The 15,512-nt window shown below is 37.4% G+C and overlaps 3 protein-coding genes across 7 annotated transcripts in view; 2 read left to right on the plus strand and 1 right to left on the minus strand.

The window, feature by feature from the left end:
• Positions 1-8,991, plus strand: part of mrtfbb (myocardin related transcription factor Bb) — a 30,561-nt gene extending 21,570 nt beyond the window's left edge. For all 3 annotated transcript variants that reach the window (XM_056753239.1, XM_056753240.1, XM_056753241.1), the window contains 7 exons: positions 1,779-1,947; positions 2,030-2,686; positions 2,772-2,903; positions 4,332-4,478; positions 5,702-5,833; positions 5,946-6,006; positions 6,092-8,991. In XM_056753239.1, coding sequence (XP_056609217.1) covers positions 1,779-1,947; positions 2,030-2,686; positions 2,772-2,903; positions 4,332-4,478; positions 5,702-5,833; positions 5,946-6,006; positions 6,092-6,549 — 1,756 coding nt within the window. In that variant the 3' untranslated portion in view covers positions 6,550-8,991. The remainder of the gene's footprint in view (positions 1-1,778; positions 1,948-2,029; positions 2,687-2,771; positions 2,904-4,331; positions 4,479-5,701; positions 5,834-5,945; positions 6,007-6,091) is intronic.
• Positions 8,992-9,069: 78 nt separating this feature from the next.
• snrnp25 (small nuclear ribonucleoprotein 25) lies at positions 9,070-13,640 on the minus strand. Of its 3 annotated transcripts, XR_008907184.1 has the most exons (10): positions 13,102-13,640; positions 12,891-12,981; positions 12,631-12,736; positions 12,464-12,538; positions 11,680-12,355; positions 11,228-11,456; positions 10,783-10,905; positions 10,607-10,657; positions 10,265-10,412; positions 9,070-10,165 (listed from the first exon to the last, which is right to left on the minus strand). XR_008907184.1 is itself a non-coding variant. In XM_056753244.1 (6 exons), the coding sequence occupies exons 2-6, from the start codon at positions 11,370-11,372 to the stop codon at positions 10,057-10,059; spliced, it is 576 nt and encodes a 191-aa protein (XP_056609222.1). In that variant the 5' UTR covers positions 11,373-11,456; positions 11,680-12,298; the 3' UTR covers positions 9,070-10,056. The 3 variants fall into 3 exon arrangements, 2 of the variants coding, with proteins under 2 accessions (XP_056609222.1, XP_056609223.1); XM_056753244.1 differs by lacking the exons at positions 12,464-12,538; positions 12,631-12,736; positions 12,891-12,981; positions 13,102-13,640 and having other exon boundaries at positions 11,680-12,298; XM_056753245.1 differs by lacking the exons at positions 9,070-10,165; positions 10,265-10,412; positions 10,607-10,657; positions 10,783-10,905; positions 11,228-11,456 and having other exon boundaries at positions 11,472-12,355.
• Positions 13,641-13,828: 188 nt separating this feature from the next.
• On the plus strand, positions 13,829-15,511 carry polr3k (polymerase (RNA) III (DNA directed) polypeptide K). The gene is made up of 3 exons (XM_056753247.1): positions 13,829-14,039; positions 14,943-15,030; positions 15,166-15,511. Exons 1-3 carry the CDS (start codon positions 13,929-13,931, stop codon positions 15,291-15,293), a joined length of 327 nt encoding a protein of 108 aa, XP_056609225.1. The 5' UTR covers positions 13,829-13,928; the 3' UTR covers positions 15,294-15,511.
• The last annotated feature ends 1 nt before the right edge of the window (position 15,512 follows it).

The following is a 15,512-nucleotide window of genomic DNA, read 5'->3' on the forward strand; positions in this document are numbered from 1 at the left end:
GTGTTTCTGTAGCTCAACTGGTAGAGCATTGTGTTAGCCGTGCAAACAATAACAAATTTTAAGAAAAACATTCAACAGTATATTACAAAAATATATATCTTAACTAAGAACAAAAAGCCACATGCAACAATAAAAACCTCCAAACTTATCTTTGATCAAACGCTATCATACAAAAATATGTTTTAAGATGGCTTTTAAACTCACTGTGGGTTGGTGATTCTCGAATGTATTGCAGTAGAACTCCCAGTGAAATTAAAAATGACAATTCTTATTTTTTCATGAAAGACTGCAGCGTTTATGGTAAATGGTTATCAATGTGGGTCATTTTCTTTTTTAAATTCATGTACCCTCATACTCATACTGCATCTGCATCTGAAAATGCACTTCCGCCCTGAAATGACTATCCATCTTAAATGACGTAAATTAGACTGTTTGGGTGGAGTATCCGTTAACTCCTCCCCTTTAACTTTCAGCCTGCTGCCAGTTTCATTTCAAAATGCAACAGCTGTTTTTACACATCCAATCAATTCGCAGTGAAAAACGCATGCTATGCCCACGGATCATTTTCTCTTCTGAAATTCCTTTTCACTCGGAAATGTGCCAACTTTAAGACTTTTTCCTCAACACCAGACCCAATAATTCTTTCGCACATTTTTGTCTATCCTTAAAAAATTTATTTACAGTATATAATGTAGCTTTGTGTACTGTGTTAGGCTAACTGAGACCAGTTTGATAACACTTACAACATAAATCATTCATTCAGAAGCATCAGCTAATTGACTAAATGTTAATGAAAATGGAACTTGCATACTGAATTAAATATTAATACAAATTTCACTAAAAATGAATGAAAAATGAATAAAAAGCATAATGAATTGACTGCAAGTTGCTTTGGATAAGTCATCTCATCTCATTTCAAACCTGAATTACTTTTTTCTTCTGCAAAACGCAATAGAAGATCTTTTATGGATTGTTGACCACCAAACAACATTGGAACATATTTCAATCGTTTTCAACGGTAACAGCACGCTTTTAAAAAAAAGCCATCAGTTGACGTTTTTTTCCAACGATCAGCGCCGGCGTTCGACCGGGCACCCTGAGTTGAAAACTGCTCGATTAGAACGTCCAACGACCTTTTTAGCCTCGTAAATGCGCCTCAGTGGACACAGCCCCTTATACAACATGAGGGTGAATAAAGGATGACAGAATTTTTCTTTTTTGGTGAACTATCGCTTTAATTTGCGTTGTATGTATATATTGTATGTTCTGAGTTCATATGGTCTCTTTACCTCAGTTTGCACAGGGTCAGTTCTTTTCCATCCTTTTAATTTTGGCCGGAAATACATATGCAATGATACATGACTTGTTACAATGATTGTTAATATTCAGAAAAGGAATTCCACCCTTACATAATGCAAATTCTGTTCACACATTCAACTGATTTCAGCCCTGTACAAACTGCTCACGACTTTGCTATATCAGTTGAACGAATTTAATATCAACCTAATTGCTTGGCAAGAGAGCCTTGTTAAAAAGTGAGGAATGGAGGCATTGTGTGCAATGAATGATATCCTTTAAATAGTGTTGTTGACTATTAATCTTGTTTAACAAACCTGTCAACACTCCAGCCTTAGCACGGCTGTTCCTCCCATTCTTATTCGTTTTGGCTTTTGATTCTGTGAGATATACGTCTGTTTCTATTGTGTGTGAAAGAGGTATGAATGATGAGGGAACAGGAAGTTCTCATTGCATTTACAATCCCCTGTACTCCTCTGCAGGCCAGCGGCTGAGAGTCAGAACAGCTGCCCTAACATAGCCCTGAGCAGCAGCTCAAGTCTGCCCGCTTCTATTGTGGTGTCTTTGGCAAACGCAACCCCTTCACGTCCCAACAATAATGCGACCTGTTGGAAACCGGGGTCTCTGCCTGCCAACCTAGATGAGATGAAGGTGTGTACTATGCCCATCCATTTCCAGCTCGTCAAAAATACCTATAAAATTGAATAATTCAAGACGACTCTTTCTCGTTTAGGTGGCCGAGCTTAAGATGGAGCTGAAACAGCGTGGACGACCCGTGTCTGGCACTAAAACAGACCTCATAGAACGACTCAAAGCCCACCAAGAGACCTCTCAACCCATTACAGTCGTAGACACTAACGTCTCCAAAAGTGCCCTGCAACCTGACAACATGAGCACAACTCCCCCCGTGTCACCCGAACGATTGGAGGCATCTAGCAAGACTATGGAGGAAAATAAGGAAAGCCTGACCAAAGCATTCGGCACCTCAGCCCTCAAATCTGAAGAAGTGATCACAGGGAACAAAGTTTCAGAGAAAGACCAGCGCCTCCACGACAAGGAGCGTCAGATTGAGGAGCTCATGCGGAAGCTGGAGCAGGAGCAGCGTCTGGTGGAGGAGCTCAAGATGCAGCTGGAGGTGGAGAAGAGGGGTCAGCAGGGCGGAGGTCAACAGCCCGAACCTGATTCGCCGATCCACGTCAAAGAGGAAAACGGCGCCGCCTCCAGTTGCAACTTTAAGCATAGTCCCATGCGACAAACCGTAGGGGTGAAACAGGAAGAGTCTCTTGTTCAGATGCACCACACCCCAGTCCAACAGTTTTACATCAAAACTCAGACTGCTGCACAGATCCTGCTGCCCATATCACTGCCCAGTAACTGCATCACCACACAGGTCTCTAAGGATTCTGGAAATGCACTTTGGGGAAATGTGTAATCGATTTTTTTGTCTTACTTTGTTTTTTCTGTATGCTTTGCAGGCGCAGACCATTCTCCAGTCAGCGATGCCCAGAGTGAATCAAAGCCTCCTACAAACTCCACTTCTGCAAACACGGATGTCTGACAGTACACTTCTACAACAAAACTCCAACCAGACGCAGTCTGCACCTCAAGTGAGCAGACAACTTAATAAGTGCTACTAGTTTCCTTTTTTTTTACAGAATTTTAAACAAGAATAGGTATCATATGCTATCTATTGTGATTGTTTGGGTGTCTATGACATGAATAAAGACTATGGGACTCGTTACGAAACAAAATGGATATACAGTTGTTTTCATGCAGAACTTGCCGTTTGTCTATGGACGTAAGCGGTGCCTATGTTCAGATTTCATTTCATAATCTGTTTTGGAGTTCATGTTTTGATATCGCATCTGGAAGAAATATTGAGAAAGAGAAATAAGGCTAGATTTTTTGTTTAGTTGTGAGAGCAGAAATGTAGTTTTCTGCGCATCTCTCCTATTTCCTCACATGAAAAATACTGTAGTTTACTTCAATATTTCCTATGGTAAGTTTAAAAAGCACTATAGGATCTAGTATTTTACTACACTTTTTAATAAAGTACAAAATAGATTATACTACAATATTTTTTTAAAAGATTTAAATATATTTTCTTATATAAAATACATTACAAACATGTTATTTAAGATCATTTTATGTTCAGTGTCCTTGCTCCAAATAGCATGCAACGGCATTACGTCATTGAAAGACTTATGAGACAAGCTTTTCTGTCAATTCCCGCCAATGCATGTTTTGAATGTTATACATTAGGGGGCGCTGATACCCATCTGATGAAATCGTACATTATCTACAGATCCGAAAACAGCGCTGTATTGATTAATGGACACTTATTAACGTACGATCTTTCGTACGATGGAATTGGCAGAATGTGAGTTTCATGAATAACACGTAACCTCCTTATAAGATTTCTCTGCCTGTTTTTACGCTCATTTGTGAGCGTAATGAGGCCCAATGTGTGTTAAAAAAAATCTGATTAGATAAAAAACTGCCAATTCAGTGCATCTCTGTCAGCAGCTGGGGACAAATGTAGGATTGTACACTGTGGGTGGCAGCTTTGCCCGTTACAGATACGTGATCGTACAGCTCAAGCGGTTAACTCCGTAAACAATATTTGCAGTTGGAAAGAAATAAAAACTGTGAGCTGTCTGTGTGTGTTTTTACTCAGGTATGTTTTAGAGTGCTTGAAGATTTTATCTTGACCTTTCCACTCTCTCTGAATGTTAACGCACCGCATGAATCTAATCCAGTTTACTATTGCGATGACAAGCCCCAGATGCATATCCCTCGGATTTGGCGCAAATGGAAAGCCTCTGCGAGGTCCTGCGGTTTGTTCTATACATATCAGATGTTGCCAAGGCAATAACAGTTGAGGTGATGAATTATCCTCTCGACAACATCAAACGCAGATATGAGTAAATAGCTGACAAAAGTAGAGAAGTCAAAGAAAATTTGTCAGAAAGAGACTGCTGTTTACACACACAGTGCACTTGAGTGATATTAGCATCTGCTTCATGTGTTCACAGACAGTTCCTCTATGTGGAAGCTCTAGCTCTGGATTTGAGTACAGGCAGAATCACAACCAGTCCATGGTGGAAATGCCCCAGTGCTTCCTGAGCACTTCACCCAGAGTCTCGCCCAGACACACGACCCCAAATGGACCCGTTAACAAAGTAAGCCAGATTATATAATTCTGTAAGGCTTGAAACATACTTCATGTAGGATCATGAATGTGTTTGGCTGATGCTCAGACCTCTACATTTGCATTTTTATTTATTTTCCCCCATCCACTAACTGAATATTTAGTAATTTATGAGACAAGCTTTCCTGCCATTGACAGGAATTTTCGGCAGTCCGTGAATATGTACAGTATACAGTATTATTTTACAGTAATACGGTATTATTGCTGTTCTGAGAGGGTACATCATCTATGGATCCAAAAACTACATATTGCTGCTGTCCTTCTGAAACCTCGTATCCATTTTTTTTTGATTGCCATTAATTATTATTATTATTAGTCACCCTATGTGTTTGTCACTGGGTTTTGCAAATATCTAACCAATAAAAAGTGTTTTGACAAGAAAGTACTGTATGAAATCATTTTAAAAGCACATTGTTTTTGAATCTTCTGAAAAACAGCGAATGTGGACATCATAGGTTTCGGAAGGATAGCAAATATATATACTTCTTTGATTAGCTTTCCAAATCCGATGCGATCCATGTAAATCTCAGATTTTTTAAAAACCTACCCACATTCGAGAGGTGTTTTTTTTTTTTTAAAGCATAGGCTTGTTATTTCATCTAATATGTAGTTTGTTAATATATTAATAGAAAATATTCTGATGGCCATCATAGTTTTGTGAAAATGATCGAAAAGTCTAGCGCTTACAAAATGCTGGGTCCAAAGAGTTCAAATGGATTATGTGAAATTCATAATGCAGTTCTTAGCATTGCCACAAGGGGCACATATTTTTGTTCTAAGCTCTTGTGCTGCAGTTTTATATTTTAAAGGAGTAGTTCACCCAAAAATGGTCCCCATTGACTTGACCAAAGTCATTTTTATTCCAGCGTATAAACCTTTTTTGGGGTATCAATTTTTGGGTGAACTGTTCTGTTCTGAAGTTCTTGTTGCAGTTAATGTTTTACTGTCCAAGCTGGTAAAAACGTTCCCAATGGTTATCAAAATAGTTACAACACTATTCTTTTAAATTTTGGCTTAATAGTGTCATATACTTGGTGTGAGCAGTTAGTTTTTGTGTAGGGTATGTGTCCGATGTCATTAATATTCTTATATTCTTTGATTTGTTGTCTGTCTAGTTCTCCATCACAACATATGTTTGTTTATTGCATCTGTTTGCTCATCCACACAGTTAATGTTACATATATTTTATATCAGCCCCCCTCACCCTGTCAGCTCAACAATATCCTCCAGCCGTCATTCCCCAATCATCACAGCCCAAAGAGTAAAGACCCGCCCCGCTATGAGGAGGCCGTAAAACAGACCCGCGGCCTACAAGCCACAATGCAGGTAATTTCAAGCAAAATCTATCATGAAAATATGCAAAAAGCTAAAACAGTGCCTCCTTTCCTTATGGCTGTTTCTCATTTTGCAGTTAACCAAATGTACATTTCTTCCCAAGGTTCCCACTGCTACAAGTCAGCACATGGATGATTTGTTTGACATTTTGATCGAGAGTGGAGGTATGAACAATCAATAACCGTACTGCGTTTGGAAAGAATGGATCCTGACATGTATTTACATAACGTTGCACATTTTCTTGCACAGAAATATCCCCTCTGACCAGGCAGGATCCATCTCTGGACAGACAACTCCAAGTTACAGCCAACGTCACCACCTTACCCATCAACACGGTGCTGTCACGCCCTCCGCCACAGATACACGTCGCCCGCCCACTCAACCAGCCCCAAGTGCCTCCACCACGTCTGGTTGCCCTGGCTTCAGATAACCAGCTGGAGGCCCTGCTGGGGGAAGCCGAACCACGGACCCTGCGACTGATGGAGGAGCTTAAAAATCAGCTACTGGATCAGCCAAACTCTCCAATGGACACCACAGATCTGACCTTCACCGACACGCCGACCTCCGCCCTGCATCTGCAGGACACCGGCCTCGACAACATGGAGTGGTTAGACCTGACCATGCCTGGAACTGCTGGTATTTCCTCTCCTACTGTGTTTTCTTCAGATTTTCTGGACTCGTCCGATCTACAATTACATTGGGATTGAGGATGATGCAAGGACAGGGAGATCGCTGTGACTACGGAGAATCTGAGAGGATTTGTTAGCCGTGAGGCGACCATTTGTGGTGGTCATGAGTGATGCACAGTTCCAAAACTTTGAGAAGTGATTCTGTTAATTTTGTTGCTCAGATTTTGCTGAGCTTTTCGGATGCGAAGGATCTGGTGTCGTTCGGTGTGTGACTTCAATTTAAATATATAGAGACCACTGATAGATCCGTGTCGGCTGACTCATCTGTGCTTATAAATGCAGATGTGTAAATGCAAGACTTCTGGCAGATCATGCTTACTCATCTGAGCTACATCTCTGAGACATCTGCTTTCATATAGAGACATCTGCTTCATATAGACCTCTAGAAGATGTCAGTAAGATGTGAATGATTTAGAATAAATGTACAAGAGCTCTTTCTAAGATGTTTAGCAGATCTTTAGCAGACATCTTACAGATGTACCTGTGCTATCTGGGACGTGAATACATCTCTGTCAAGAAAAAGAAATGTCATTTTCACCATATGCTTGTCATATTCGAAAGCTGTAAAACATGAACTGTGTTATATAGAATGTATATTACGAATTCCGCTCTTTATAATTTTAGATTTATTATAGACTCATCACACAATTTTAGGAAAGCAAGACACACACAATTGTTGTTGTTTTTACATTTACCTTGCTCAGTACCTAGTTTTAGATTTTAACACGGATTGAAGTTTTCAAATGTCAGACATTTGTGAGGGAAATATGGTGCCATGGTAATTGTAACGTTTCTTATGTAATCTTTATTGAAGGAACCTGTCTAGCGGCTCATTTAGATTTGGTCAAGTAGCAATTTCCTTGGGGTACTCTGTTCAATTTGGCAGCTAAATAACATGGAGGACTAAGAAGTGATCTTTAGAAACATATTGTCCTCGATTTGTAAAACATTCAAATTCATCCTCGTCAGATGACTGGCGTGTGGACGCTCGGAGCGAGTTTGTTTACCAAAACCCAGCGTGGTGGCCAAACAGAAAGCAAATGAGAGGGAGAGGCACTAACTCTATGACCTGTGTAAACGCTAGAGTGGCCATTATTATAGTGAACAAGAGAGACGGGTTAAACTTAAAGGGACAGTTCACACAAAATTCTGTCTTTATTTATTCGCCCTCAAGTTTTCCAAATCTTTTCTTTGTTCAGATGAACACTGAGAATGTTTGTAGCCAAACAGTTCTTGGCCACCACCGGCTACCATAGTAGGAAAAATTGCTTTATAAATTTCTTTGTTCCGTTGCACACAAAAGAAGATATTTTTAAGGATGTAGGAAATGAATACACATTTGGAATAACTCAAGGGTTAGTAATTGATGACAGAATTTGTATTTTTGGGTGAATTGTCCCTTTATCATACGGGCCAGAATGACATCAGTTAAGTTTGATTGATCAGACCATAGATATCAGACTCTGTGGTGTGACTTACATTTGTTGTCATAGTAGCTTATATAAACTCTTCAAACCGAAAGTTACAATATCTCACAGCATTAGAGATTAATTTATAACCACTGAAATAGCAACAGGCTAAATTCTTTCCAAATGTACTTTACTCACTAACCTAAGCACCGTTTATTTGTGAGATTGAAATGAGTTTTCAGTCAGATTGTCGGTTTAGTTTGTTTTCTGTAAAATATGAAGATGAAGCGCCACCCGCTGGAAAATGTTAAAACAAACAGCCGAGTGAATTTCTTTACAGCACTCTTTTAAGATGTAACATTTTATTCATGAATTTGTTTTCTGCACTCTTTCAAAATGTAACATTTTATTCATGAATTTTTTTCTGCATTGTTTGGCAGATTTAATCGCAGCCTTCTGTAAAAACATGCCAAAAACTAGTGCACTTACTTGACTTTGGATGGAACATTAACTCATTGACTATCAGTTCCTTATCCAAACACAACTTCAAAACGAAAGAATGTATTTCTATATTTAGAAACGTAATTTCTGAAGGGATATTTACCTTTGTCTCTACCAGAGATCCAAAGCTCCTGATTATGTAAACAGACCATTCACTGCATTTGTGCAGTGCTCACGTGTATTTTAATTGCATGAATATATATTTTTCAGTGTGAGGGGAGGAGACCTATATCTGTATTCATAGGTTATGGTTGACAAAATGTATGAATTTATAAAGAGGTGTGTAACTTTTCCAACATGTTCAGCAAATGAATTATCTGTAATGCAGAACAAGTCTTTTGAAGATTATGAAGAAAGAAAACATTTTAAATCTTACTGAACTTTTGGAGAGTGATCGTATGCCTCATATTTGCACAGTGTATATAGTTTTACATTATACATTTTATACAGACATATTTGTGCAACTGTAAATAATGTTTTGCGGTTGTCTTTGTACATATCTTTATTGTATATACAGCCTTTTATCATTAAAATGGTTCTGTATTTGAAACTTTAAAAATGACGTGTGTGGCATTTTACAACAGCAGCTCCTAACCTCTTTTAAAGAAAAAGGCTCAGAATAGCTATAAGTCATCGCCTTTAATATATAAGGTTCTATTGGGATTCAAGAAATGGTGAGAATTTTTGGACCTTCAAAGTTTTAAATTCCTTTTGACTTTCAAAATATACACAACATAAAGAAAAAACTTCACAGAATATGTGAATAATTAAATTGTGACAAAAATGTCAGATATAGTATTATAATTACAAGGCGACAAAGTGACTTTAAAAAAGTTACCACACAATAAAGACAAAGTGAACAAACATATCCAATTAATGTATTAAACATCAAATAAGTATTAAATGCAATTTATCTCTATAAGAATAGGCCTATATAATCTCTGACTAGTAACTTAATATTTTTATACATCAAAACGCCATAAGTGCTGCTCATTAAATAAGTCATGGATGTGTTCAAACATGATTTAACCATGGCTACTCACAAATCGGCATTAAAAACCAGAACCCAATGTATAAATTACATTTGACATTTCTAACTCTCATATTTTTCACCTTTAAAATCCTTAAATACACTAAAACAAACTGTTATTAAATTAAATTACTTTGGAAACCTATCATTCCTGTCCTCAATACTTCAACCACAGTGTTCCATCTATCCATATTTTTTCTTCCAGGACACCCTAAAAGTGTTTCCTGCTTTAGGACGTACAGGTATTCAACAGTTTCAAAGTATGCATATGAACTTTAGCTTTGAACGTTCAAAGCAAATGACCAAGACGGTCACATTGAAACCTTATATTCCATTCACTGTGTTGTGACGAAAGCTCAGAGCTGATAACCAGAAGGTTGCTGGTTCATACCCCACAAACAGCTATCCGTGAGCTATCACCATTAAACAAGTCTCAGACTCCCAGGGTGCTTCAGGCATTCCAATGACCCAGTCAGGTGAAATATAATCAAAGAAAGAAATGAATATTCTCAAATTTCCTGTAGCACAGATACTGTGATATCTCTTTTGATCTTTCAGTTAAATTCACTCGACATGTTCCACCCCTCAGAGCTTTTTGCACGTGTGTATGTGACTCCGACATCTTGGACACTTATGAACAACATCTTTGCAGGTATCCAGGCAGAATGGGAACAGACAGCAGCCAGCTACACAACTACAACAGAAACAAATGAGAACAATTTATGTTACCCATACAAATAGTGCCTTTTTCATGGAAACAACTGTTTAACATCCAAACAGCATCCAAACTTACCAAAACATAATGAAAACAAAACACATAAGATACGAGGTACTGCTGGTGGTCTTTGTGACGTCTGTGGTTATATATTCGTGACAGAATGGACACTGCGTCTGGGATGCGTGTCTAGGAAGTTCCTGAACATCCAGAATAATCTGCGGAGCTGAAATAAACAAATGAGCTACTTGCAGGAAGCTAAATTTATGTGTGGTTGTTTTTAAGTACACATCACATACATTGTAAAAAACTGCTGCCTTACAATTGAAAGTATAATCATTATTTCCAATCTCAACTAGTGAAAAGTTCGAATAGTTTATGATGATGAGTTACAGTAATGTTAAAACATGACTCACTAACCTGAAAAGGATGGTGGATCCCCCACAAGAACAGCAGAAGATACAGATGTGTCTGTGATGAAGATGTATAAAATATATAAAATATCCCCAAATTTATGTCAAATTTTCAGTTCAAATGAAAAGTGTATTAGGGTTGTATCTAGGATTAAAATGTACTAAAGTTTTAAGTTCCTTTACCAATTAATATGTTATGCGTTCCTTCTATCCGGTCTTGTCCCATCTGCAGTTGAATCTTCCTCTGAGACAGAGCTTTGAGCTCCTTATCAATTTCTTGAAGTTCTGCAGTCTCTCTGCAATACTCTTTTGGTCACAACAATGATAAAAAACTAACAAACATTAATCTCATATAAGATAAAACAAAGTACATACGTTATTATTTATATAAAAAATTGCAATGTGAGAAACCAGAATTTTACTTTATTCTTAATTTCCTCTATGTGTTTGGTTTAAAGGATAAGTTCAATTCTGAAAAAGTTGTCATTATTTACTCATCCTTTGTGATTTAAACCTGTGAGATTTTCTTTCTTCTCCTGATCACAAAAGAAGATATTTTTAAAAAGGTTGGTAACAGAATACCATTGGTCCCTATTTATTTCTAATGCTATTAACATATTGTACTAACGTTGTTCATTTTGGCCATTACTTCGCTTGAAATCGATAAGCAAAGCCACGACATTGCGTCTGTCGATGAGCTGCTCTCTGCTTAAGGACAGCCGGTTGAGCTCCTCTGCGATGTTCAATTCCTGTTCATGAGATTGTCCAGGCATGTTGACAATTCACAGCTCACTTGTTCTAAGTCTTCCAAGAGCCCATGCTTATGTCTGAAGTGATGCTTGGGTATCGTGATATCACTGTGATTTCAGGACAGGTAATAACATAGTTTATTTAAAGAAACTTAAATACAATATAACATTTAACATTGTCATAAATTACAACACTGTTAAAATGCATCAAGTTAGACAATAATAAGAAACCAGATCATAATTCTACATAAATAAGACTTTCAAATTGCAGTGTGACATAATAAAGTGAACAAAGTCACATTAAAAATTGAAGATAAAAGAGGACAGTTACCTGTGTTTGCCGTTGTCGGTGCATTTAGCCTTACTGTTCCAATATTTACAATGCAGCGGTAAGGAAATAATAGGCTAGTCATACTGAAATGTTACAGAATGAGGAAGATATTTACAATATTTAAAGTATGTGGTATGACTATTTTCTTACTTCCAGAGCGCAAGCCATGAAAAGTTCATGTCACGAGAATGTTTCTAAACAAATATCTTGTTGAGGCTTTGTCAGATCTGCTGGACCCATAATAAAATAAATTTAGTTTTATATTGTTTCGTTTTCTATTATTATTTCATTCGTTATGGGCAGGAACTCAATATTTTCATTATGTCCAGATTTTATTATCTGATATCTGATAAAATCAACATTAAATTCCACAAATATTTAAACAATAGTTCACAATGTTTAATATACTTCATTAGTGCTTGTGTTGATTACATGAATTATGCTTTCATGTCATATATTTGCATCTTTTCAGAGAAAACAAAGGCTGAAGTTGATTTGAATATTATAAAAATATAACCTGGGAACTAACAACAACTTTCTAGATTATTTTAATAGATTGTTCCAGTTTTGACGAGAAATTCCTTCAACAAAACGAGACATTGAATGTCAAGTCCCTTCTCATTTCTTCCTCAGTGTCTTGAAGAACGTCACTTCATCTCTGTTTCTGATTCCATAACTGAAAAATGTGAGGAACACAATGACATTTCATTAGGTCAATCATAATCTAACATAATATGTAACTTTTCACTCTTTTCTATAAAGGACACTTATTATCTGAACTTACTCCTTGAGCTTTCCATTGTCATCTTCTAATTTTTCTCCATTGAAAACCAGATGAAATGTTCTCCACACGTATTTCCTTGAGAGATAAAGGGGATTGATCAGGAGGAAAAATATGTTAACATAAATGAAGTTTATCGTATATTCAAAGTCACATTTGTCGTGTCTCACCAGCCGATGTGTTTGACACCACCCTCTCGCTGTTGTTTGAGCTCTATATATCTACGAATGGCCTTCTTCAGATCCAGCACCGTGGCAGATTGCACAACCACAATAGCTGCGGGTACATTTGTTTTGCAATAAATGAATGCATAATAATAAATCAATCAATCATTGATCAATTAAAATGGACTTAATTTGAACAGCTTACATCTTTATTTATAACAAAATACTAAAAACAAACATAAGCAATGATTGTAGTAAAAACATACGCATGACTTCTCCATCGCCCTTACAAACTCGAACAGTCATGGCTTGACCATATTCCAGAGCCACCTGAGAGTTCACCTCTTCCAATGTCACCTATACAGTTTGATAATAAACTTCAATCCTACATCTTTAAAAGATCAAAGCCATGTTTTGTGATTTCCAATGTCACAAATGAATAAATGAGCAAAATGAACTCTGTTTTTGATGACACACCTGAATCGGCAGGTCACAAAGTAAAGGGTCCTGCACCATCAGAGCAAGCCCTTCCTCAAAGATGTCGAGAAATTCTGAATGTGGCATTGCCTCCTCGTCCTCTTCCTCCTCCTCCTCCTCCTCCTCTGTTTTAATATCATCTACGACACTTTTCACCTCCAATTCTCCTTTTTCCACATTCAGTAGATCTGGACATTCATCCATTTTAAGACTTATATTCTGACAAAGTAAATCTGTACTCTCTTTGACTGTAAACCCATAGAACCGTTAATGTGGATATTTTCTCTACGTCACTAACTTACTGTACGGTAACGTTAGTATCGTCAAGAAACGATAACGTTCCGCGTCGATATTCTTTCTGGCCTTCCGGCGTTAGTTAATCCAGTAGATGAAACTACACCTTCAACTAAAACAACAACTTCATAAAGGGCGCAGTATCACGATATAAGTGTGAATAATTTGTCTGATAAAACTGCAGCACGAACAATTGCGTTGTGCTGCTGAAGCATTTGACAACAAACACTCTGTCGACACATTTTGGTGATGCACCAATATTTAGTTCCGCGTGTTAAAGATGTCCGTTTCTTTTTCAGTCTATTTGTGATTATAAATATAGTTAACATGTTAATAATGAATAGTTAATATTCTACCAGGTTTATCCCGTGTTGGCAACATTCTGCCCATTATTACTAACTTTAATTCGTATTTATGTTTGGTTTCATGCCGAGCCAAAAACAGTGTGACACACTGACTGTCATGTGTGTCAAGTAAAGGCCGAAAATAACCGATCAGGTTTATTCCCGTTTGTTTTATTTACGGGTTGGAAAATGCTTTTGTTTTGTCCAACGTGTGGAAATGTGCTGATCGTTGAAGAGGGTCAAAGATGCTACAGATTCGCGTGTAATACTTGTCCATATGTACACAACATCACGAGGAAGGTAATGTGAAGATCACTGACGTTACAATTCCAAAAGTATTGAGTTAACTGTATTGTTGGCGCGTTTAGAAGTATGTGTTAATAAGAAATGTGTGTAAATTAACTGAATCAAGATTCATTACATTTTCTAATCGCTCGTTTCATACACACGTGAGATAAGTCGAGCGTGTGATTCGAACACACACAGTAACAGTAACAGTACACACATCATTCGAATTCTGAGCTTAAAATCGCGTGTGATTGAATCGAGCATTTCTGGTTTGAATCGTTCGATTAATTTACGCATGCTTGTGTCAAATCGCTGGTTTAAATGCTCTTAACACTGAACTACAGGAAATCTTATGTGTGCTTTATGTGTGTTTAACATTTTACTTCACCCTAAAATGAAAATTCTTTCATCGTTTACTCACCTTCGAAATGTCTTCATAAGTTTTGTTGAACACAAAAGAAGACATTTTGAAGAATGTAGGACAGAGAACAGTTCTGGGGCACTTTTGACTACAATTGTATTTTTTACTTTTATGGTACACAATGGGGGCAAAATTTGTCTGGTTATAACCATTCTTCCAAATATCTTTCTGTGTTCATCAGAACAAATAAATTTAAACTGATTTGGAACGAGTGAATAATGACAGAATTTTCATTTTTGGTTGAAGTATCATTTCATAAGCTTCCCTGTAGCTCAGTGTTAAGTTGTGTTGGGTTGTGATTTCGATCCCAGGTTAATGCAATGTAAGTCGCTTTGGTTAAAAGCGTCTGCCAAATGCCTAAATGTACATAAAGCAAACTTTTTTAGATTCAAATGTTTCCCAAGACTTTGTCGACACTCCCAATTTGGTTTCAACATTTAAATGACAGTTTTCATAATCTATGGAAATAACATTCTGTGAAAAACATTTCTCAGGTAAACAATAGAAAGTATCCCAAACTGAAAGAGGTCGATGATGTTCTCGGAGGCTCTGCCGCTTGGGAAAACGTAGATTCCACAGCAGGTAAAGCATCCAAATATACAGCCATGTCAGAGTTCGTTTTTATGTAATATACTTTATGATAGCTTGAAACTACTTTGTGTCTATACTTTTTGGGTTTTTGAGCCATAATGTATGTTCTCATTTTATGTTTCCTAGAACCTTGTCCAAAATGTGGGCATGCAAGGGCTTATTTCATGCAGATACAAACCAGATCTGCAGATGAACCAATGACAACTTTCTACAAGTGCTGTAGTCCACAATGTGGGCATAGGTGGAGGGACTAAATCAGATTTTGGAATATACATCCAATACGATGCATTCTGTTTCCATATACTGTAATAAAGGTTGGGATCCTTAAAACACAAGTTATCTTTTCACATGCTTTTGCCATTTGTTTCCTAAAATAGATCAGTTTTGTGGTCTCTATATTGTTTACAGACTGTTTGCTCTGACCCAGTGAGGCTTTTGTGAGTGTGTGTGTGTAAATAAAAAGAGAACTCACG

This window comes from Triplophysa dalaica, chromosome 7, assembly GCF_015846415.1.
Source record: "Triplophysa dalaica isolate WHDGS20190420 chromosome 7, ASM1584641v1, whole genome shotgun sequence".
Lineage (NCBI taxonomy): Eukaryota > Metazoa > Chordata > Actinopteri > Cypriniformes > Nemacheilidae > Triplophysa > Triplophysa dalaica.